General features: G+C 39.9%; 1 protein-coding gene across 4 annotated transcripts in view; it reads right to left on the reverse strand.

Moving 5' to 3' along the window:
• LOC143295896 (uncharacterized) overlaps positions 1-25,455 on the reverse strand; it is a 424,588-nt gene that overhangs the window by 283,286 nt on the left and 115,847 nt on the right. For 2 of the 4 annotated variants that reach the window (XM_076607571.1, XM_076607570.1), the window contains one exon: positions 8,136-8,198. The exons of 1 other annotated variant lie outside the window; for it this stretch is intronic. In XM_076607571.1, coding sequence (XP_076463686.1) covers positions 8,136-8,198 — 63 coding nt within the window. Of the gene's footprint in view, positions 1-8,135; positions 8,199-25,455 lie in introns of those variants that run through there. One more of the 4 variants, XM_076607573.1, reaches the window with a different exon arrangement.

Below are 25,455 nucleotides of genomic sequence, written 5' to 3' on the forward strand. Positions count from 1 at the left end.
CAGCCATACAAGGGACGTCTTTGCTGTTCCAGCAATGCAAAAGGACCGTTCAGATTTTATTTGCGTGTGAAGGTGAGCCTTTCCCAGCAAGATCAAATATAGTCCCTGCTGTTTCAAGAGTCTTTGTTAAAGGCCCCACATGGGCCTTCCCTGAACTCCCTGTGTGTCTCCATACGGCTGTCTGTCTGTACGGTGTTTGTCTCTGCCCTCAGTGTGTGTGTGTGTGTGTGTGTGTGCGTGTGTGCGTGTGAGTGTGTGTACGAGAGAGACAGAATTCGTGTGTGCACATGCATGCATGTATTCGTCCAAATGTGCGTGTGCGTGCGCGCATGTATTTCTCTGTGTGTGTGTGTGTGTGTGTGTGTGTGTGTGTGTGTGTGCGCGCGCGCGTCAAATTACGTGCATGCGTGTTTCCTTGTGTGTGTGTGTGTGTGTGTGTGTGTGTGCGCGTGCGCGTATTCCTCTGTGTATTTGTGTGTGTGTGTGTGTGTGTGTGTGTGTGTGTGTGTGTGTGTGTGTGTGTGTGTGTGTGTGTGTGTGTGTGTGTGTGTGTGGGTGTGTGTTGTGTGTGTGTGTGTGTGTGTGTGTGTTGTGTGTGTGTGTGTGCGCGCGCGCGTGCGTGTGAGCGACTTCGTGGGAAAGAGAGAGAGGGGGGGGGGATTATTGTAAAAAGAACAAGAAAATAAAAGTTTAGTTTTAAATGTAAATGGCTGAAACAGCATGATAACACAGGTGCTCAGAAATAACACGCTGAAAATGTCAGACATGATTTTGTGCGAGGCTTGTGACAACTTACATCCATTTCCTCAATCCACAGCCCCCACCCAGTGCCCAGTGCTCTGTCAGTGGTGCTGAGCTGTAAAGAATGAGGACCACGAATTAGACCACCAGGAGGAAGTCTCGTTACGGGCTTATCTTTCATCCAGCTTCCATTTGTTAGTAGTAGTAGTTGTTGTTGTTCTTGTTGTTGTATTTTTGTTTTTAATGTTGTTGTTGATGATGATGTTGATGTTGATGTTGTTGTTATTATTATCATCATTATCAATCCTGATGATTTTGTCGTCAATGCTTAAAACCCCAGATGACCGCACAGTTTCCACTCCACCAGGAGGAAGGAGAGAAGAACAGAACTTATTCAAACCAGCCGGAGGAAAAAACCCGGAACAGTTCTGTAAAGGTCCTTGACCTACCCTACCCCATCCCCCCGCCCCCCAAAAGGGAAGGGGGGGAGGCACTGTTAGGTCCAGGATTTATCGGTCACTTGTAAATTGCAGAAGTGTAGACCTTTGACAGAGCTGTAAGTATGTTTTTATAATGATTTTGTTTGGCTGTGTGTCTTTATCTGCACCACAAGCACAAGGCCAGGCCGAAGGGCACATAGACATGACTGTGGCTACCGTGCAGTGTTCTACGTGCTTTGAATCTCACCAGGTATCACAGAACACAACAATGGCTGACTTCATTCTCATCTGACAATGACAACTTGAACTGGACGTGTCCTCCAGTAACCTGAACGTGGACGTCAGCTGGAAACGGCATTGGGGAGTGCGGGTGAGGGGGTGGGGGCTTCGGGGGGGAGGGGGAGGGGGGAGGGGGGGGAGTGAGGAAGAAAGAGAGAAGTGAAGTAAAAGAGAGGGGTGAGGGGTGAGGAAGAAAGAATAATGGTGGGGAGAGAGAGAGAGGAGGAGTGGGCGGGGGGTATGGGGGAGGGCGGGGGGGAATCTGACGCAGCAAACAGCATGACGTAAATGATACGAGAAGATACAATACGATACCACCAATGGTGAAACAGTGTGTGTGTGTGTGTGTGTGTGTGTGTGTGTTTCTCTCTCTCTCTCTCTCTCTCTGTATATATATATATATATATATGTGTGTGTGTGTGTGTGTGTGTGTGTGGTAGTGTGGACTGAAGTTCCGATTATTGAGGTAAAAAGATTTGGAAGTTCATATTTTTTTTATATTATTAATGCTTTTCTTTTTAATTTATTAACCAAGAATATTTGTAGTATTGATGAGTATTTTAATTTTATTTTTAGGATTATTTTTGTTATATGAATAATTTTATGGATTATACTTTAAATTTGATGTAAATAGTCTGATTTTAGTTTTTACAAAGACACCAAGAAGCCGCCATGTTCTGCACCCTGTAGTAGATTAGCCTGTTGTTTTAAAGGTAAATTTTCTGTATAAAATGATTAAAAACGCATAAATGATAGTTGCTAAAAATAGATTAAAAATGCTATTTTGTGTGTTTGTAGAATTATAAAAAGGATGACGCCAAACTGAGTAGATTTGGTTAAGATTTTCTCAGGTTTTATGAAACAAAAAACGCGGGAGTGGAACGTGAATTTGAGAAAGAAGAGAATTGATCTGAGTTCAGATGTCGCAGGAGCCACTGTTGGCTATTGGTGCGACAAACAATACTGTTAGTGTTTTAATAACACTGTCAGGTGCATGCTGGGGTGTTACTGTGGTTGACACTGACGTTTGATTTGCCATTTTGGGACATCAACGTTTGGATCTTATTTTTGAAATGTGCCAAGAGATCTCTGGGACTGGTTCTTGCAGTCTTATATTTTAAGTTTTATAAGATGTTACCAAAGAAAAGAATAAGGGGTTGTTGTTTTTGTTTTTGTGTGTGTGTGTGTGTTCCACAGTGTTTTGAAGGGTGTGTTTTGTGATTACCTTAAAGATAGTTTATGCTCCAAATGGCATGATTTAATTGTCGCTACCTAGGAGTGACAACTGATTGTCTCTTTTATATAATGAGTATTGAGATAAGCTGCTGTGGCTCTGATGTAGTGTTAGATTGTTTTGTTGAAAATTGCCGTTGGCTGATATGTAACGGTTTGTTTTGCGTGCAGAGGCGCGGCGGCAGCGGGTTTTGTTGTTGTTGTTGGGGGGGGGGTTTGGTGTTTTTTTTTGTTTGTTTTGTTTCGTTTTTTTGTTGTTTTTTTTTTAAGAGGGATTTTGATTTGGAGCAGGAACAGCAAAATTTGGGTTTTGTAGGGGTTAAGAAGGATTTGCCAAATTTTGGGACCGGGTTTTGTTAATAGGAGGACAGGAAAATTTGTAGGGTTTTTTGGTTGTAGTTTTTGTTTGTGAAATAATTGTGGGAGAAGTTAGAGGTGCATGGTTGTGTGTTCTTGTGGTTTTTGTTTTGTTTTTTGGTGTGGTTTTTTTTTACCCATTGTCCACCCCTTAAGCCCCTTCTAAAATACTCCTTGATTAATAAATGATTGTTTGAATATGATAAAGCAGTCTCTGTTATAATTTGTGTATGGTTAGTGAGGCTGCATATTTGTTTTGTAAATTTTTGTATGATGTCCTGATTAGACTGTATGACTGGGTGTTGATATTGTTGTTTGTCGTATCTGTATGTTGTTCTGTATTACTCGTAGTCAAGTGAGTGAGTTGTGGGTGCGGTGGGATCCTGCAAATTATAAATTTAATGTGAGCAGCTAAGCCTTCATTTATTTTCTAAGGGAAATAACCCCTGGACTTTATTTATTTATATATTAAATACTTATTTTATTCTTGTTATTTTTTTTATTCGCAATTTAATCTCTTTTCTATGTTTGGTATTTATTGACTTATTTTATTTTATTTTATTTTATTATTTATTTTTATTATTATTTATTTTATTTTAATTTGTTTTGTTTTTGGCTCACACTGCCACACACACACACACACACAGACACACACACACACACACACACACACACACATATATATATATATATATATATATGAAAAAGCAATTAAACTATATTAATGATAGTTTGAATACACAACTTCCTAACAGTACCAGTACATACTCTACGATTAATAAGTCATGGATTAGTTTACACAAATATTGCAAGACGCAGCAAAAAAAAAAAAAAAAAAAGTCTATCATGCAGAATTAAAAAGTCTAAGAAGATCTGGCAACATGATCACAAAAAATGGTTTGACAAAGAATGTGTTTCACAACACAAAGTATTAAAATCAATTTTAAATGCTTTAAACAGATACCCGTTTAACAAAATCTACATCAGAAATACTTTTACAAGAGAAAACTCTAAAACAAAATGATTACGAAATAAAGGATAATATATAAATCAAAACAAGAGAGGCAAGGCCTTCAAGACTCACTTGTGATACACTAAAAAAAAAAAAAAAAAAAGTAATCAAAAATGTGTTCTGTATTTGTTATTATAAAGCTTCGGGTTATAAAAAAAAAAAAAAAAAAAAAAAAAAGTCCTAGCAGCAGATTCGAACCCCGCGTGTTCGGGTGAGAAGAAACTGTCTTACCCATTACACAATCGTGGCGCCTTCACTGGCTTTCAAAAATATAACATTTAAACATACTTTTTCAAAGGGCGATAAATCGACTACGGTATTCACAGTGAGAACGCTATTTAAATCATAGTATTCTGGTGTATCTTGGGCATTCAAAAAATCTTTAAAGGAATTTAAAAATTCTTTTTAAGTCCGCAGTAAAGGAGACGTGGCTATCGTCGCAATCACCTGCAACATTTAGCCGTTTTCTCTGGATCTAGATAGATGTACAGGTTTAGTTACACCCGGTTGACACGTTGATTCAATTTCTCTTTTATGTTCATTCTAGTTTGATAGTTTTAAAGTTGATATGAAAATTGAGTATTCTGTTAAACTAATAACATGTAGAGCCAATTACAAGTACTTCTAAACGTCGTATGAAGTGAAAAGGACCTCATTTTGAGCAAAGTCAAGACTGGAAATTTTTACGGTTCATCAATTCAAGGGTATTAACTCATGGTTTATTATTTTTAACTGTGAATTCCGACTGATTCTGTGGATGTTTTTATGGCAGTTTGGGGCATAATCCAGTAAGTGATGAGGCGTTCACAAATCTTTCTCTGAATAAATATTTAACGGTCTCCTTCTCCAACTTTCCATCACACGTTATTGTGTATTGTCGATTGAATATAGGATTGAATGGGCAGGTCAACAACTTGAAACAAAATGGCGTCGTTCGCGTTCGCGAAGAATATGAGCTCGTGCTTTGAATATGTATAAATATGTGTACACAGTTGATTTTTGCCCAAGGCCTTCAGGACTCAGCAAATAGATCTATAATATCAACTCGTCGTATTGCCTTTAGTATTTTCCGAAAAAGACCACTGGGGCGAATGAACATAGTGAAAGCCCTGTACACTGAGAGTAAAACACACAAGCTTTTTATGTATTGAGTATAATTTCAAAATGTAATGTTTAAGATGAGAAAGATAAGTTTAAAGCAAATTAAGCCCCCTAGCATTCATTACAGATTAATTTCCCTTCTTTACTATCTGCGCCAAAGACATGCAAAATAAATATAACCTCCATGCTTAGAAAAAGAAGTTCCTGTTTGAACAAAAAATTATAAAAATGACTGTTCTTGTTGTTGTGTCAGAATATCAGATCAAAGTGCCAAGTTTAGAGAATACAAAAATATAAATATAACAGTAAATTCAGTTTGCATATAATCTGGCTTCTTTTTTAATTTTTTTGTGCCCATCCCAGAGGTGCAATATTGTTTTAAACAAGATGACTGGAAAGAACTGAATCTTTCCTATTTTTATGCCTATTTGGTGTCAACTGACAAAGTATTTGCAGAGAAAATGTCAATGTTAAAGTTTATCACGGACACACACACACACACACACACAGACAACCGAACACCGGGTTAAAACACAGACTCACTTTGTTTACACAAGTGAGTCAACTAGCTGACACGCCAAGCAGAGATCTAGCATCTGATCCAAATAAATTGTGGAAACAAATTGAAAAGCTAAAAACAATGGGAACGTATCAAAACACACAATCCCTGTCAGCTGAAAGATGGATTACTCACGTACATGAACTTACTGGAAATTAAGTTGGTGTGGAAGATGAAAACCAAAATAAAGGAATGAAAAACGGTTTAAACAACGTGGATTCTGATAACGCTAGTTTTGATGAAATATCTGTCACAGGAGTAATAAAAGCTTGCCAAAAATTGAAGAACAATAAATCACCGGGTATAGATGGCATCAGAAATGAGATAATTAATGCTATCTTACCAGACCTACTTCCCACAATCAAAACAGTACTTAATTATGTTTTTAGTTGTTGTTTTTTTAAACTGGATGTTATACAGACTTGTGGAAAAATGGGATATATATCCCAACCCATAAAGAGGACGATAAATCAAACCCAAATAACAACAGAGGAATAACTATCAATTGTTCTTTAATTAATCCACTTTGCCTACTCCCCAACAGCAAACTGGTTAATCATTTAGAATCAAATAATTTACTCGCAATGGAACAAGCTGGATTTAGAAAATGTTTTAGAACCACGGACCATAATTTTGTGTTGAAAAAAAGAGTTGATTACACCATAAAAATCGAAAGAAGAGATAATAAGCATGTTTCGTGGACTTCAAAAAAGCTTTCGATAACATTTCACAAGCAGGTCACAAAACTTTTTTTTTAATACAACAACAAAAAATACGAAGTAGGTGCTCAAATTTGATTTTAAAAAAAAAGAAAAAAAGTACGAATACAGACACACAAGTCTGCACCTGTAATGGAAATGGATTCTCCCCTTTACTGTATGTTCGAAGAGGAGTACTACAGGGAAATACACTGAGCCCCACATTATTCAATATATTTGTAAATGATATTGTTGATTGGCTCCCAGATACCGATTCGCCGATTCGTCAGTCTCAAAATAAAATGATCTCTTGTCTTTTATATGCTGATGACTTTAAAATGTAAACATGGCCTACAGTTACAGTTATATTTCAAACAATGGGGTATTCAAATCAATAGAGACAAAACAAAAGTACTTATATTTTCTAGATCAGAACCACGAGCTCAATTTAAAAAAAAAGAGTGGAATAGAAGTCATAGAAACAACTGAACAGTATAAATAAATGGGAATGATATTCCATACATCAGGCAATTTTGAAAAGGCTACGGAAATCTGGCAAAACAAAGTAATAAAGCATCTGATATCTTTAAAAGAACTTTCAATAATGAAAACATAAGCATGCATATAATATCAAAATTATCTGATAGTCCTGTTTCACCAATACTAATGTATGGAGCAGAAATATGGTTCCCCACTTGTGAAAAAGCAGATAATACTTTTACCTTTGACAAACTGTATAACCACAGTCTCATGAACAACTTTCCACATGAGCATGTTCATTTTGACCTTTTTAAACAAGCACTGGGAGTCCACACAAAAAAACAACAAAACCCCCACAAATTTAGCAATACTCAGTGAAGTACGTATATACCCCTATGCTTTAAAAGTGATTAATCAAATAATAAAACTTTCACATAACACAGGTACGAGCAAATTCGTTTATCAAACTTGTGTATGACGACATGCTTACAGAGGAAACAAAACAGCGAACATGGATTAACTTTGTTGGAATTATATTACAAAATCTTGGTTTACGACACGTTTGGAATAATCAGTCACATTCAATATTAATATTCACAGACTTAGCTACGTTGTAATAAATAAACTAGAATATGGCTAATGTTTTATATTGGAAGAGAAACAAATCTGCAAATGAATCTAAATTACTAGTTTATAATAAAATTACTCATGAATACAGAACGGAACCTTATATGCTTGAAGGATATCTTAATCATTTTTTTTTTTTTAATCACTGTGCAAATTAAGAATATCCTGTCATGATCTAGCAATAGTAAACCTAGATATTATACAACATACCAAAAGAAAGAAGACTGTGTTTACAGTGTCAAACAAAAGATGACTGCAAGTCATACTAACAAATTAGAACAGAATCCATACACAAAATTCAAAATTACCTTCCAAATATCATTAATCCCAGTCAGCTAATACTGGAAGACAAACTTGTGGGATTATTTGGAAAAATTGTCAATAAGTGCTGCCAAAAACGCCATATAGCATACAGGAGTGATTCAATCTCTTGTTCTATATTCATTCATTTATTATCATTTCGTTTTGTTTTTTGTGTGTGGTATATGTAACTTTGCATGCGTGTCTTATAAACCTTGTTAAGGTTTAATTGAAAACAAAATTGATTCTGATTCCGATTCACACACACACACACACACACGCGTGCACACACACACACACACACTTACCCATGCGTCCTACTGCACCTATTGCTGCCGGGTTGATTCTCGCTCGGTCTATGCCTCCAAATCCTACAATGTGACAGAAAAGGTTTGTTTGATTCCTTTGGTTCTGCTGTTGAGCAGATTGTGTACATAGACTGGGTTAGAGACACATGTGGTGAGACAGTCAACTGGACAGAGATTGGAGGAAAGAGAAACTGGAAGAGAGACAGAAAAAAAAGGAGAGGCGGACAAAGACAGCTGAGGAAAGAAAAGAGACAAACACGCACGAGCGCATGCACAAATGCGCACGCATACACAGAGAGAGAGAGAGAGTGGGGGGAGACAGTGAGGGAGAGAGAAAGAGAGAAAGGGGGGGGGGGGAGAGAATGAGAAATAGAGACTGAAAGCGAAAGAGATAGAAAGAGAGAGAATGAATGAATGCTTTATTCATATAGGCCATAGCCACTCATGAAGGGGTAACTGAACAGCAATAAAAGACAATGACATATCTGTTGATAAATAAACAATCGAAACAAGACTGTTTCTCTAAAGTTGTAAACCTTGTACAAAAACAAAGAAAGATGAAGAGTAACATCAGGTTTTGTGCATGACAGAAACAGAGAGACCGACAGACAGAGAGAGAGAGAAACATACACACAGAGACAGACACAGAGAGAGAAAGAAAGAGAGAATCTTTATTCATTTTTCCAACGGTGAAGATATTAGCACTTTGGCCGACTTACGTATCTGCTGTTGTTCTAAGAGACACAAACATATACACATATAAATGTTATCCTCAATTCTTGATTAATGTACAAGAATAACAGCGTCAAACTGAGAGACACAACATCACTTACATCTGTACGAAACGGAAGCGAATAACACACACACACACACACACACACACACACACACACACAGAAGGAAAACAAAAACAAAACCCTAGCATGAATGCTACACATGAATAATTCGAGTGAAATTAACACAGAAAAGTATTGATAAGATCTAAAACACAATGTGAGAGACATAAAAGACAGCGAATAAGGAGACATGCAATAGGGATATGGACAGTGCGCTCGGATTCTCTGGCTTCCTATGCGGACGCGTTACCACAGAGCCAACACTCCACTATCAACTGCTTCTTCAATTCAAGAGGGGGACCAATTTGGGGGGACAGGTAGATGTACTGGTCTCACGGAAAACAAAATCTTATTAATATTTTTGTTTACCAGGCACTAAATACAAACACAGAGTATTAGTAGTCTACGAACATCCATACTGGTCATATATACTGACCAGTATATTGATGCACTCATTCTTTTATCACTTGCGTAATGTTTTGTACATGCTTGCGTTGGCAGAAGGGGCATGTGAAATGGGGGGTGGGGGGTCGTGCACGAGCATGTGTGCATAACATTATGTATGTGTGTGTGTGAAATGCAGCTGAGTGTTTCATTATCATGCTATTCTTGCATGTTTATGTGTATGTTTCCCCCCATTTTCATATCTACTTTTCTTCTTCCCTTTTCTTTAGGACTAATGCAAAATTAAATTTAAAAAAATTAAATAGCAGTTGTCACCGACTCAATTTACCATCTTGAAATATATATTTTAACACCGCCCTCCACCCACATACACACACATATACACTGACCCCCAAGCCCCCTCCACCATCCACCCCTCCCAACACACACACACACACACACACACACACACACACACACACACACACACGCACAAACACAGGAAAAAATATACATTAAGACTGACAGATTTATTGCTTTTGCTTTCAAAGAGCAAGGGTTATGACGCATATAAACACAGAGTCGTAGATAAAAGATACGCGGAGACAGACAGACAGACAGAGACATAGAGAGAGATGAACGAACGTAATTAAGCTGTATTTCATGATAAATATACACACGTTCGATTTATCAATATGAGGGGAAAGAAGATATAAAAGATCAAAGCAGAAAGAAAAAAGACTGGAAGAAATAAAAGAGTGGATACTGAAAGCAGTAAAGGACAAAAAAGTGTGAAACAAAAACAGTTTTCGAAAATTAGAGCATCGATAGCGGAGGATTTTCGTTAACATTCCCGTTTGTTAAAGTCGGGAGCAATAATATGACTTTCTCCTGGGCCACAGCCAAAATTTATTTAAACTTAAGCGTACAGTGCGCCAAATTGATTACTCTATTCGATGCTATAACACCGTTAAAATCATGTCATTTTCATATATCTCAATTATTCAAGAAATATTTAAGTTCTCTGTAAAGGAAAATGGCGTTGCCATCGCCTGAAGCACATCGCAACATGTTGCCGTTTTCTACACATCGACACAGACCGGTGAACGCAACTGAAAGTAAGCTGGTGCGAGAGAAAATAAGAGTCCACATTTCAACCAAATAAATGTGCATCTCGCGCTTCGTACATTTGGCTCATTTTTGTTATGTTAAACGTGATGAACAATTTTTTCCTTATAATGTCTTCCTTTTCCTGGACTAAAATAGCTTCTGCTGTAATAGTATACCTATTTGACTAAACGAATTGATGCTAATAGTCGTGCTGGACTGAACGGAAATGAGTGATGGAAAAAAAGTTGTCGAAAAGATGACATTTAACGGGACTGGAAGTCTCACGTTGGATTACACGGTGTGATGTTAGTGAGATGAATAGTGATACCCGCTACAAGAAGTTAAAAGACATTTCCCTGAAAGGGCGGGAGCAATCTGCCTCCCCTCTTCATTTCTTTCCTCCCACAATCCCCGCGTTTTCACTCTTGCTCCCCCGCCCCTACCAACAATTGGACCTTAAAGAGCATGAGCTATTGAGTCCTTCATCTCCAGGCATACAGTTGGTGGAAGGAACGAGAATTCAGACAGGATGGAGAGCAAGAGGTGGGAAAGGTGGTATGGAATGGCAGGAGGTGATGGGAGAAGTGAACCACAAGGGCATGAAAGACAAGAGGCACTTGTGCTACGCGCTTTACCCAGTAAAGGAATCATGAGGGGGAAAAAAAGAGAATAAAAAATCGTAAAAAATGTTCTGTATTATATATATATATATATATATATAGCTTGGGAGAAGAAAAAAGAAAGAAAAAAAGGTACTCGAGCGGGATCAATCCAAACATGTTCAGTTCGGAAGCAAGCAGTCTTATCCCCTCTACTACGGCGCATCTGACATTTTTCTTCTTTGCGCGATATGTTTTCTCAAGATCTGCACAAACCAGTCCACAAACAGCTGACTGAAACTGAAAGAAACAATTCATTCAATTTTTATTTTATGTTCATTCCAGTTAAATTAATTCAGCATCCACTTTAGAATATATATATAATTATGGAGTGAACAGTGATGGTGTAGTTAGTGTCACTGTATGTGTTCTGTCCAGAATTTGTATTTCTTTTCTTTTCATTGCGAACAAGAAAAACGAGGTCATGCTGTCTTATCAAACATAGCCTACACTCCAGCAGCTGGGAAGTTGGAATATAGTGTTTTCGGAATCCGGAGCGTGCATCAACAAAACTAAACCGTTAATGATCCGGAAATACGGCTTAATTCGGGAGAATTACAACCTATTATTGGTATGACTGAATATGTTTTTCCTACTATATTTTAGTCAAAGTTGGTATTTGCAGACAATGCATTTCCAGAGAAAATGACAATGATAAAGTTTACCATGGACACACACACACACACACACACACACACACACACACACACACAACCGAACACCAGGTTGTAACATATAGGAGTAAATACAGAGAAATACAGAAGAATGACAGAATATACTGTCCACAAAATATGCTCTTGCCATCTTTACCTGCATGAGCAGAATCAGAAAACTACAGAGCCTGCCCTGTTTTAACTATATTGTCCTTTCCTCAAAACCATTCACCTTCATTTCACAAATGGGGAAGGGAGACCCCAATCATATCGTGACTCTTGTTGCAGCCGTGAATATTTCTTTTGTACAGTTTTGAATATTCATTTTGCACAGTTTTGGATACTACTTTTGCAGTTGTCCTCAGGGCTGTCCAAAAAACGGAAGATGCCTCAAGGTCAGGGTCAGAACTTCAAAAAGACAAATCCCTTGGAATTCGTCTCCATAACCTATACCCCCACCTGACCCCCTCTCTCCCTTTCCGCAACAACCACCTCCCTCCTCTCCCACTCACATTCTGCTCCCCAGTGAATACTCACTGCATGACCCTGAACGCGAATAGCTAACAAGGTTTTTGATTAATTTCCATTTATCTCGGGTCTCTCCTCCTCCTGTCCCGTGCACCGGATCCGTCGGGGAGAGACTGGACCCAACACCCCGTGGATTCCAAACACACACAGCTACTAAATCACACTGAATGCCTACACAGCACGACGGCTGTCTGTAGGTCTCAGTGCCTGACGTCTGACAGACACTGTCAGAAAGACAAAAGAGTTCTCCCTGGCGCCTGGATACTCTTCTGATTTGTCAGGTTCTGTCGTGACAGCTCCTCACACTTCAGATCATTTTCCGGCGCCAGACTGCTGCCGTCTCAAACCATGCCATAGCCATGCCATACGTATAACGTGTGTATGTTTTTGCGTTCCCCATAATGTCACCGTACCAATGCGTCAACCATACTGTCACCGTACCGATGCGTCACCAGTGTAGGAGACAACTGAGCGAGCACTAAAACCCATGCCACATTCCCCATTCCTTGCCTTCTACAGAACATTCCGATGAAAAATAAGACCAGACAATTAACAGCCGCACTAACGACAGCATGTCAATCGGCATCGGGAAGAGAAGAAAGACCGGGGGTCACGGCAGTTCACATAAGGCTGTTTTGTTGTTGGGACAGTGTGCGGAACAATAAAGGAGTATGGTCACGGATGCCCCCTCACCTGCCACCTCTTTCTCCCCTATCGCCCTCCCCCTGCCTCTTCACACACACACACACACACACACACAGAGAAGCGCGCGCACACACACACACACGCGCACACGCACACACAGAAGCGCACGCGCGCGCACACACACACACACACACACACAAGTGCACGCGCACATACAAATTATATATTCCAACATAGTCTCTCTCTCTCTCGCGCGCGCGTGCCATAACGCACACTGTTCCTGATGTGAATACGTGGCAATGGTCACCCTGACTACCGGTGTACCAACTTCCTACCCCCGTCAGTACTATGACGCTCAAGCCCCCTTTGATACTGCTGTCAGCATCGTGCATTTCATGTTCACAATTACAGTGACCACCAAATGACTACAATCCAGGATTCCAGCTCTGCTGGTACAGCCGTCCCGTTCGCCAAGCGTCAGCATAAGAATATTGACGGTCCTGTTGATGTAACTACTTTCCATAAATTCATTTCATTGGCCACATCGGAGATTAGAAAAGAGAGATAAACCACTTGCAGAAATTGCTGAAGCCAGGCAGCCTGCGCCGCGACACGCATTCATTATTCATGAGCTGCCTTTGCCTCGCCCAAACTAAAGGAAAGCGTCAGTCGAACGCAGTCTCCCGAGTGATTTTATAATTTGGATTACACCTTTTTTCCCTTTTCTGTTTGCTTCATCCCACGCAGATGTCAAACTCAATTTTGTTGTGAATAACATTCCTAAATATTTATATGTATTGGTTACTTTTATTTCCCTATCACCACAGCACCATTTTTCACGAGTCGAAAGATGACCTCCATTGCAGAAAACTATAATATTGGTCTTATTGAGATTCACTGTTTGTTGTAGTCTGTCTGTTTCTTGCATAAGGGCATTTAATTGATTTTGTAACCCTATGGGTGTGTCAGACAAGAGAAGAACATCATCAGCAAATAGCATTAAGAGCAAATCTGTTGCGCCAGGTATCATTTGTATTCCATGTCTCCCCTTCTTTGATAACTCCACTGCCAATTCACTGATGAAAAAGGAAAACAGCTGTGAGCTTAGCATACAACCTTGTTTAACCCCTCTTGGACACTGAAAAAAGTCTGAATAAATACCTTTGTCATGAACACATACAAGTACAGAATCGTAGATGCTTTTAACAGAGAGAGACAGAGACAGAGACAGAGACTTAGAGAGAGAGATAGACGGAGCACAATACAACGGTCTGTTTGGGCAACATGAAGCGTTCGTATATATATGAATTATATATATGATTATGTACATATAGACAGATTTAGATTTACATACTGATAGATCTATATGAAATTATGTATGTATGTATTCATGTATGTATGTATAGACAGATGTTAGAAGAGAGACTGAGCTGAATATGTGTTTTATGTTTTGATATATATTTTTTTGTTGTTGAAGAAATGGTGATGTAAACCAGAAAGTGTGAAGAAAAAGTAGCGTTACGAAAACGCAGTTCAATAATTTATAACTGTCTCTCTCATGTGCAACATTGCGCTGGGGGGGGGGGGGGGGGGGGGGAGATGGGGGGGGGGGGAGTTGGTGGTGGGAGGAGCTGCTTTATTTTCTTTTTATATTATCTACATTCAAGCAGATGCAAACGTGCTAAAAACCAAGCAAAAATAAATCGGTTTTCATTGTATACAGCGAATCTTACTGAAATTCCAGGCATAACTTAACTTTCGCTTTACTGCAGCTGAACCGTCAGAACGGACCAGTTTCCTTCAGGTGGGGAAGGAGAGGGTGATTTACCCCCACCCTTCCGCACTGCGTGTGTGCCCCAAAACGGCTTCAGCACTGTTATAGACAGTAAGAAGGGGCCTGCCGCGAGTGGTTTATCTCTCTTTTCTAATCTCCGGCCACATCCATTCCTTACTTCACCATCAATGTCGACCTTCTCAGACACAGTTCAGACCATCCCATCCCAGCTTGGGTTGTGTGGCCAGTTGGTTTGTCTTACTTTGTGACGCTGTGTGAAAGACTGACACATTCACTGTTGAACATTGGTTAGACCGTTTCACCTTAATGATGGAAAAGGCAAATGACGAATAAAGAACTTTAATACTGGTCTTTAATATTGATCTACTCAAAGTAAATAAACTTTGGAAACAGCTGAATCATTCAGTTTCACGTAATTAATAGTTCTAAACACCCACACAATAACTGACATATCAAACACGCTGACTGATCATATCTGTGTAACTAAATCAGTACGTATTATTGATACCAATGTTCCTGTTTTGGGCTGCAATGACAATTTTTTTCCAATTTGCTTTATTTGATTAAAAAAAAAAAGTACGTTAAAATCCCCAAATTAAACCATAAAACTGTTTTTTTTGTTGTTGTTGTTTTTCTTCACAATTTGAACGAAAAAATCTCAATGATGTTTTAAATACATCTTGAAATGATGTTCATCAGTATACGAATCCTAGTCAGGTCTTAGAAGAATAGTTTAACCTTTTTTTTCTTTTCTTTTTACAGTATCTATTATAAACATGCCCCTCTCCAAACTAAAAGAATCAAGTAATGGGGGTGGTGGGGGGGTGGGGGGGGAACGTGTCTCAAAAAAGAAATGCAAAATGAAATATACGAAAGAGATTATATTATCTTGATCTAATCAATAAAAGAAAGACAATAAATCTACATGGAAAGCTATTCATAGACTGACATATAAAAATTAAAAAAATCCGTTCCCTTTTAATTGCAACTATTGGTATTTCTGCTAATATGCTGTACTTCCATTTCTTCTGCTGTGGCAAATCAAATTATTCAGAATCATAAATCAAACGATAATGATCTAAAAGAGCTACAGAAGTACTGCAAGCGAAAAACATCCAGTCAGAAATAGTCATTAGTGTGTTCACAGCGTTTCAGAGCTCTTACAAAATTCAAACAGACAGTGATGCGCGGAACTGCTGGAATCGACGGAAAATTTTAAGACTGTCAGTACCTGTAATTACAGGAAATCTCACTTATATTTCAAACCTCTGTCTTGATAAACACAACTGTTTCCCTGGTGCTCTTTAGCAATAATTATACCTTTATAAAGTCAGGAAACAATGCAGATCCATCCATGCAGACCCATTTCGAATAAATCGGTACTCTCAAAACCACTAGAACATCAATAAGTGCATTCTCTCCCACCTAAACAAATATGATCATACACATATCAACCAGTCATTATTAAGATAAAATCACTCTTGCCATACAGCTCTTACAAATCTAATAGATAAATAGTATTCCAATATAAATTCTAAACAATTTACCTGCGTTCTGTTTGTAGATTTCGCATAAGCTTTTGATGTTATTAATGAAAACCCCCTTAAAATATCATTATATAGACTATCTCATAAAGTATTGATGTAGCCAAGTGCTCAGCTGGCTCCAATGTCTGCTCCACACACAAGCTAGAGCAGATACTTTATTCGCAACCACCCTGTTGGCCTTCAATGACTCACGCATAATGCGTGAAGCCATTCAAGATTTGAATGCAAAGACCCTTCTAAACAAATGCTCCAAACATTTATTAAATCAAGGCTATATATCATTCACTGCCAGATTTTGTCTGTTGTGATTAAAGTTGCACACATACTTGAATCAGCTGGAAAAAGAGTTGATTTTACTTCAATTGTTCGTCAGTGTACGGATTTCAACTGACGTCATTTGTCTTTTCGTCACATTTTATGCTACAATTTACGATTCTATATGTGATCTCTTATCGTACACTGCAACCTTTCTATTATAGTGCTTGGATGAGAACAAATCATGCACTTAGAAAATGCAAAGCCGATTTTCATTGTCACACAATGTCACTTCATAGCCAGACGGCTTGGGCTGAGTTCAAATGTGTGTTTGTGACACACAATATCTCACTAAACATCTCTTTCGTCGGATCAGTAAACTACAAGTATAATATACTGGCAGAATTGTTGCAGTTCCCTCTTTGAATCTATTCCATTTGTGTTTGCCTATGTTAAGCTGATTTAATGCAGTTTGTAATTTTCAGCGGCGAACTTCATAAAACTGATCGTTTTCAGGTCACTTAAATTAAGATTGTCAATTCATCTTAACACTTCATTTTATGCTCATTACAAAGGTGGTGTTGGGCTCTTTGTTTTGCGACCAATCCGACGTAAATCGGTTCAGGAATCATTTAGAAATCTATCACTGATCAACCGACCACAAACACAATTTTGGTCAAGTTCAGCTTGGCTCGGAGCGACTTCCTTGCAGCGACAGAGTGCTGGCCAAGCAGTTCGTGAAACTCGCGAAGTGTGTGATCACTGGTCACTCTTTCACCTGAGCGTCTGTGGCGATTGCCTGCTCGCTCGCTCTCTCTCACTGTGTGGCCCAAAAGGCCAGCGTCGCACATCATCGATGCACGGTCTTCTCATCTTCTTATCTTCTTTTTCTTCTCTTCTAATAATATTGTAAAATAAAACAATGAAAAAACCCCTTTTGTGATGGAGTATACCGTCGGTCCGACGGATGAGTAGGCAGGCAGGCTTATCTATTGGTGTGTGTCCTCATATGGGAGAAGAGGCCGATTCTGGGGGTGTCTGATCCATGCAAGAAAACATTAACATTCTTGTTAAATGGACTCAAATGAATCATATAACTCTTAGTATTAGAAAGCAACAACAATATAACAAAACAAAAATGAAAATGTTCCTCAACGTACATGCTAGAAATAATATATTCTTTTAGTCATCAATTCAATCCAGTATTGATACGCCTCTACGCTTTGGATTCAACAATCAACAACTTACTAAAACCATTGGTTAGTATCCATTGAAGAGCCGTTAAACTAATAATAGACAGATCTTCAACATTGACAGAAACTGTCCACAAACAGACAGGTGTCCTTCTACTCAAGGCTAAATTATCATACAATCAAGGACTCTTCATACAGAAATCCTTGGCAATGCTCCATCCTATCTGGCAAATTTGTTTATTGTTAATAATCAACGACATACACTTTAGGTAAATCTCCAATCTGCTCAGATCACTTTTACATAAAATCAAGCCTAGCATATTCAAGGGGTTCGTTATGGAATCATATTCCACAAAATCTAAAATATGAATCAAATTTTCATAAACTGAAATTCAACTTGCATAAATACCTGATGAATCTTTTTCATTTAACACTTCTTAATCCTAAAATGTGCTGATCATGATTCAATATTTTTTTTCTATTTAGTTTTTTGCCCTTGAGGGCTGGATGTTAAAATAGTTGTACTTACTGTACTACCCTCGTGAAATATAATAATTCGTATCGTCCACCACCCTCTCCCTCTCTCTTTCTCTCTGTGCGTATATGTACGTGATGGAGTAATTGTGTGTGCGCTCGCGCCGCCTACAACTTTCGAGAAACAAAAATCACCATCCCTTGTGCAGACTTGCTAATGAATACAGACCGAAAGGACATTGCCCCACAGACTCTCCCTCCCCCCTCACGCCAGACTAACTGACCACACCATGCCATGCATCATAACGGTAAGGGAGATGTCACGAAAAGGTCAGAGGTGGGCAGGGAATCACGCCATTACTTCTGGAACACCAGCCGAAGAAGTCACTTACGTGACCCCGCCTCCTCAGATTACATAGAAAAAACGTGAACGAGGCGACGCTCAGCACTGCAGGACACGGCTGCCAACAATGAGAGAGACAGAGAGAGAGAGTTCAAGGCACTTCTTGTCCGTCTTTGTCCTTCTTCACCAGTCTCAAAACCACGTTTAGCAGAGAGAAAAGGAAGGAAGAAAGCAGGGAATGAATAAAGGAACGAAGGAAGGAAGGGAAACGGGTAGAAAGAACTAGAGGAGGGAGGGAGGATATCCCCCTCCATGCATACCAGATGAGAAAAGGGTGCAAGCATGGTGAGATGTGCTGCTACTTGCATGGATGTCCGGCAGACTGCAGCAGAGAGGCTGCAATCAGACAGGGAACACCACTGGGGATGTACAGAGGTTGGCGTCTTGCTGTATGTCCTCACCAGACGTGCTTTTGGGTCACTCGGGTTAATTCACCAAAGTGAGGTCAGCTCATGAGACTGGCGATACATGCCTTTAGATGGGGCAATTTTGTTTGCTTTTATGGCTCTCTGTGTGCATGGACGCGCGTGCGCGCTTGCGTATGTGTGAGTATGTGCGTGCATGTGTATTTGTGTATGCGTATGCTTCTCCACTTCTCTCCTTCCTTTCCTCAGCAAGATGTGTACCAAAGAGGAGCCAAGCATACTGTTAATTACGACGGATGTCATGCACTGATCTCTTGTCATGTGTTGCGCTAAGCTCCATTGTGTTCCGTTGCATTGCATTGTGTTGTGTTGTCCATGCCTAAATTCCAAAGTCGGAATACGTTTTGCAAAACGTCAGTTAAACGGGTTGATGGAGGAGAGAGGTCTCAATCTGGATACACGCAGAGTGACGTCAGTAATGATCTTTCATTTGTGCTGGCCAGGTGGAACAATGGCTGTTCTGCTATAGAAAATGGTTTATCCAACGAATGGAGCAACCCCACCCCCAATCCCAACTTTTTGTCTTCTTTTTTGTACCTTCTTTCGTTGGTTCGTTTGCTTGGCTGGTTTTTTCACTGTCATCCCTGTTGTATTGGCCATACATGATATAAATACTGAATATAAATAACATAGCCAGCGCAATGCTGTCACCTTTGGCATCGACTGGCTCCAAGCGGCCTGCACATTTCCGATGACATGTCGAACGTCTGCATCACAAGAGCCTTTTACAAGGGAGATAGACACGAGAGGGAGGAGGGGTCAACTGACCACTGAAACGCAAATAAAGGACGTCACGCACCACTCGTCATGGCCTGTTTCGTGCTAAGATTCCAATCAGGTGTGTGGGATTTGGAAGGGGATGAGCGGTAAGGGTAGGTGTGGGGGTCAGGGATATGTGTGTGGTGTGAGGGTTCCGAGGTGAGAATCTGTGTGTGTGTGTGTGTGTGTGTGTGTGTGTGTGAATGATGGGGGAGGCGGGGACTGGAAGCTGAAAGAATGACGAATGCATTGTCCATGTTTGTGTTCACGGATCTGTATGTTGTGTGTGTGTGTGTGTGTGTGTGTGTGTGTGTTTGCCTCTGTGTCTGTGTGTATGTCTGCGTCTGTGTGTATGTGTTTGTGTCTGTGTCTCTGTGTGTGAATGTATGTGTGTGAGTGAATGAATGAGTGAGTGAGTTAGTGAGTGAATGTGTGTGTGTGTGTGTGTGTGTGTGTGTGTGTGTGTGCGCGCGCGCGCGCGCACGTGTGTGTGAGAGAGACAGTGTGAATGAGTGTGTTGTCTTCACTGCAGTTGTTTGACAAGGGGTAAACAAGACGGGGAAGTGAGGAGATGTTGTGAACCGTATTTCAGTAAAGGTGAATATACGGTCTTGGCTCAGAAGGCTCACTTTCGAGTAACACTGTTTGGGTGCATGACAAGTTTCTGATCGAGGCATCAGGCCAGCAGGTGCCATAAGCGTCTGCCATTGTCTCCAGGCGCGCTAGGCATCCCTGGGTGATGCACACATTCCAAAATCCGGTTGATGTGGGGATAAGTGGCGGAGGAGAGGGTCAACGAACCATTCAAACGCAAATTAAGGGCCCTCGTGCACCACTCGTCGAGGGACGTGATGGCTTTTGTTTCATCCTCAGAGTGTGATAGGGAAGTCGGTGTGGGTGGGGGAGTGATTGGTGTTATTGAGCGGGCGCGGCTCGCGCGCGCGCGTGTATGTGTGAAGACGCAGGATGATCAGAATAACTCATGTACGAACAGACAGCCAGGAAACAGTCTTGTCGACAAACAGCACTGCGAGCATTACAGGGCAACAGGAGAGAGAAACAGTGTGTCTCTTTATCCTCACTGGTGCAAATTTCAAGACTCATCGAAACTTAGCCTTGCTGAAAACACACACACGCACGCACGCACACAAACACGCGCGCGCAAAGAGTGTCTATCAATACAGACAAAACAAGGAACGTGCCACAATATATGAGAATACCACATGATCCTACATAAATTGTGACAGACAGGCAAACAAACAAATAGAGACAGACACACTTCCATACATTATGAAGTCCTGGTAACTGTCATTTATAATGATAATGAAAATGATGATGATGATGATGATATTATAATCATTAACAACAACAACAACAACAACAATAATAATGTCTTCCATGGGTAACTACTGGGAAGCGGGAAACACTCTAACTGCGTCGTTTAAACATATGATATGGAAAGATCTGTAACTATTTCGGACACATGTCGGCAGAAACAACTCCAAATCTAGAATTACAGTAATTCAGGGTGACGGCTGGGGTGGGTGACGGCGTGTCACTGATCATCACAGAGAGAGAAGGGATACGTTGAGTGAGAGATTGATACACTGAAAGAGAGGGGTGGGGGAGAGAGAGAGAGGGAGAGAGAGAGAGAGATTCCAGGTGGTATAATGTTCATAAGTCACCAGACTCTTAACATTATCAACAAAAACAGACAGTATTCAAGCACATTACCATTTTGCATGGACTCTGAATCAAACAACCCAATATTTTCTAAGCTGACCTGTGGATAAGTCACGCACACACACACACACACACACGTGCGCGCTCGCGCAATCCATCCTTCATTTGAATTGACTTGTGGCCTGCGGCTCACACCTGCACTGCATGTGTATGGATAAAAAGACTTGTTTCCCTCGTTTTCACTGACTGCAGTCAGATTTTGTCTCCCTCGTTTTCACTGACTGCAGTCAGACTTTTGTCTCCCTCGTTGTCTCCCTCGTTTTCACTGACTGCAGTCAGACTTTGTCTCCCTCCTTGTCTCCCTCGTTTTCACTGACTGCAGTCAGACTTTGTCTCCCTCCTTGTCTCCCTCGTTTTCACTGACTGCAGTCAGACTTTTGTCTCCCTCCTTGTCTCCCTCGTTTTCACTGACTGCAGTCAGACTTTGTCTCCCTCCTTGTCTCCCTCGTTTTCACTGACTGCAGTCAGACTTTGTCTCCCTCCTTGTCTCCCTCGTTTTCACTGACTGCAGTCAGACTTTGTCTGCCTCCTTGTCTCCCTCGTTTTCACTGACTGCAGTCAGACTTTTGTCTCCCTCGTCTTCATTGACTGCAGTCAGACTTTGTCTCCCTCGTCTTCATTGACTGTACTCAGACTCTCCCTAGTTTTCACTGACTGCAGTCAGACTTTTGTCTCCCTCGTTTTCACTGACTGCAGTCAGACTTTTGTCTCCCTCGTTTTCACTGACTGCAGTCAGACTCTGTCTCCCTCGTTTTCATTGACTGCAGTCAGACTCTGTCTCCCTCGTTTTCATTGACTGCAGTCAGACTTTTGTATCCCTCGTTTTCACTGACTGCAGTCAGACCTTGTCTTTACCGAAGAAGTTTTCTGTCTCTGTCTCTGTCTCTCGTTCCCTTGCACACACACACACACACACACACACACACACACACACACACACTTTCTCTCTCTCTCTCTCTCTCGAATGTTTTACTGTGGGTAAAACTTAACTTGAACGATAAGCTACAAGCTTCTTTTCATCATGCTCTCACAACAACAAAAATCATTAAAAGAATTTAAAGAAATAAAAAGAAGAAAGAAGAGGAATATAAAAAAGGGAAAGGGGAAGGGAAAAGAAAATAGTAAAACAAAGAAAAAGTAAAACGCCATCACCTTGATGAAATCGGCATCCCGTCTCTCTCTCTCACCCTTTCTGCAATGCCTACCAGTTTTGACTCATTCAGAGCAAGATGTGGTTTATTTCAATGGACTTACATTTCCTTCGTGGTCAGAAGAGAAGAGGTATGCAAATCTGGACGGTTCGGTGGTGTTAAGTTTGTGCCTCTACACTGTGACTTTGTTAAACAGCGATGTTTATACATTCGATCGGACTTTCCACCTCTGGTTTTCAAATATATGCATTACTCATACGCTGAGACGTCAAAAGATGACACATTGAATTCGGTGAAACTATGCCAGGAAAACAAAAGAGTAGTTAGGTTATAACCATAGCAAAGCGCCCTGCTAGAAGCATTATCAAAAGAAAAACATGGTTTGATAAAGAATGCCAGGAAAACAAAAGAGTAGTTAGATCAGCGCTGACACTTTTTAAAAGATCTGGGGACATAAATGAGCAAAACATCTATTTACAGCTAAGAAGGAAAATAACAATCTAAAGGACGTGAAAAGGCGTAATTTTAATCAAGGGCGCATCGATTCTCTGATGAGTGTTGCAAACGATTCCCAGGCTTTCTGGTCAGAAATCAGTAAGTATCGCAGTAGAGCCCACTTAGCTAACAACATTTCTCAGGATGAGTGGCTGGTCCACTTCGACCATCTGCTGAATTCTGGCTATGATGAGAATCAGCACCAACCTGCACTTAACGTCTGGGATATGGTATTCGATTGTATTCTGGATTCAGACATCACAGCAGAGGAAATTAAGCAAGCCATCCAAGGTCTTAAAAATGGCAAAGCTGCTGGACCAGATGATCTTATAAGTGAAATCTTGAAAGCTTCAGTAGACCCAATACTCCCTTTCCTAGTTACATACTTCAACAAACTTTTTAGAAACGGTATTTTTCCAGAGGAATGGACGAAATCTATCATAATCCCTCTATCTAAAAATGGGGTGCTAATGATACTAACAATTATCGGGGTATTTCTCTGATCAATAACTTAAGTAAAGTTTTCACAAGCATTTTAAATAATCGACTCGTTTCTTGGGCAGTAACGAACTCGATTATTTCAGAAGCACAAACGGGATTTAGAAAATCATATTCTACCACAGACCACATTTTCACTCTGCATGCCTGCATCGAGAAGCATCTGTCAAGAAATAAGAAATTCTATGTAGCATTTATAGATTTCAGTAAAGCCTTCGACAGAGCCTATTATTCGGTGTACTGCTTAGAAATGGTGTTAATGGTAGAATGTTCAATATTTTGAGGAGTATGTATAGTACGATACAATCTTGTGTTAGATGTGGTAATTCATGCACCAAATATTTTTAATGTATGCAAGGTCTGAAACAAGGATGCTCATTAAGCCCAACGTTATTCTCGCTCTTTATTAATGAGCTTGCACATGAGCTGTTAACGCGGGTTAAGCATGGAATACAGTTCCAACCAAATGATATTGAAATCTTTATTTTACTATTTGCTGAAGATATTGCTCTTATGTCTTCCACCATTTCAGGTTTACAAAATCAGCTGAATGTTCTACAAGAGTGTGCACAAAGATTACGCTTGAAAGTGAACCTAGATAAAATTAAAGTTATAGTTTTTCGTAAAGGTGGATACTTAGGAAAGAAAGAACATTGGTTTTACGGTCAAGATTGCTTAGAAATAGTTAACTCTTACAAATATTTAGGTGTCCTATTTTCAACTAAACTTAGTTTTGAAGTTGCTACTGGATTTGAACATGTCATTCGTGCTAAGAAAGTTACCTTCGTAATTTTGAAAACTTTAAGGAAACCTGGATACTATTCTCTTAAACTGTTTTTCAAGCTCTTTGATGCTCAGGTCGTTCCCTCGCTTTTGTATGGCTCGGAACTATGGGGTTTCAAACCACGATAATCCATAGCAAGGATCCATTTGGAAGCTCGCAAATTACTACTAAACGTCCCACCTTTCACTCCTAATGATATGGTATACGGCAAAATTGGAAGATACCCATTGTTTATAAACTCTGCCACGAGATGTATACTATATTGGTTTCGGCTACATAAACAGCCATTGTCAAGATATTCTTGAAAAGCCTATGACATGCTTTACGACATACAAAACAGAAGTAATAATGCACAAAACTGGGTTACTTACGTCAAGAACCTTCACTGTACAAATGGTTTCGGTTATGTTTGGATGTTTGGGGCAGTTGGGGATGAGAAACCCTTCATACGCATATTTAAAGAGCGCTTACAGAATTGCTTTTGTCAGCGTTGGTATGCGCATGTGTCAGAAAGCAGGCGCTTTGAATTTTATCATTCGTTTAAAAGCGCCATTGAATGTGAAAAATACTTTGATCACATTAATAATAGATATTTCTAAACAATATTTACACGTTCCAGAATGGGTGTTTCGGCTATAAATAGCCACACCCACCGCTTTCCCCCTGTTGGTCAAATGGGTTGCCCTCTTTGTTCTGCTGACAGTGAAGATGAATTCCATGTACTGTTTGAATGCCCAAACTACAGTGACCTTAGGGTTGAAATATTGTATAAATAGTTCCAACTCATACTTGACACGAGATCAGCAATGTGCAAGTATTTTGAATGGTGGACTCGACAGTAAACTAAATCTTTCAAAGTTTCTTTTTCTGGCTTTTAAGCGCAGAGACATAATGAATCATGAATCACAACCAACTAGTTAAGGTACGAAAATGATTAATTATGTTTTGCCATTGCCTTATTCAAGTGTCTTCTTACAAGGATG

Source organism: Babylonia areolata, chromosome 21 (assembly GCF_041734735.1).
Source record: "Babylonia areolata isolate BAREFJ2019XMU chromosome 21, ASM4173473v1, whole genome shotgun sequence".
Classification (NCBI taxonomy): Eukaryota; Metazoa; Mollusca; class Gastropoda; order Neogastropoda; family Buccinidae; genus Babylonia; species Babylonia areolata.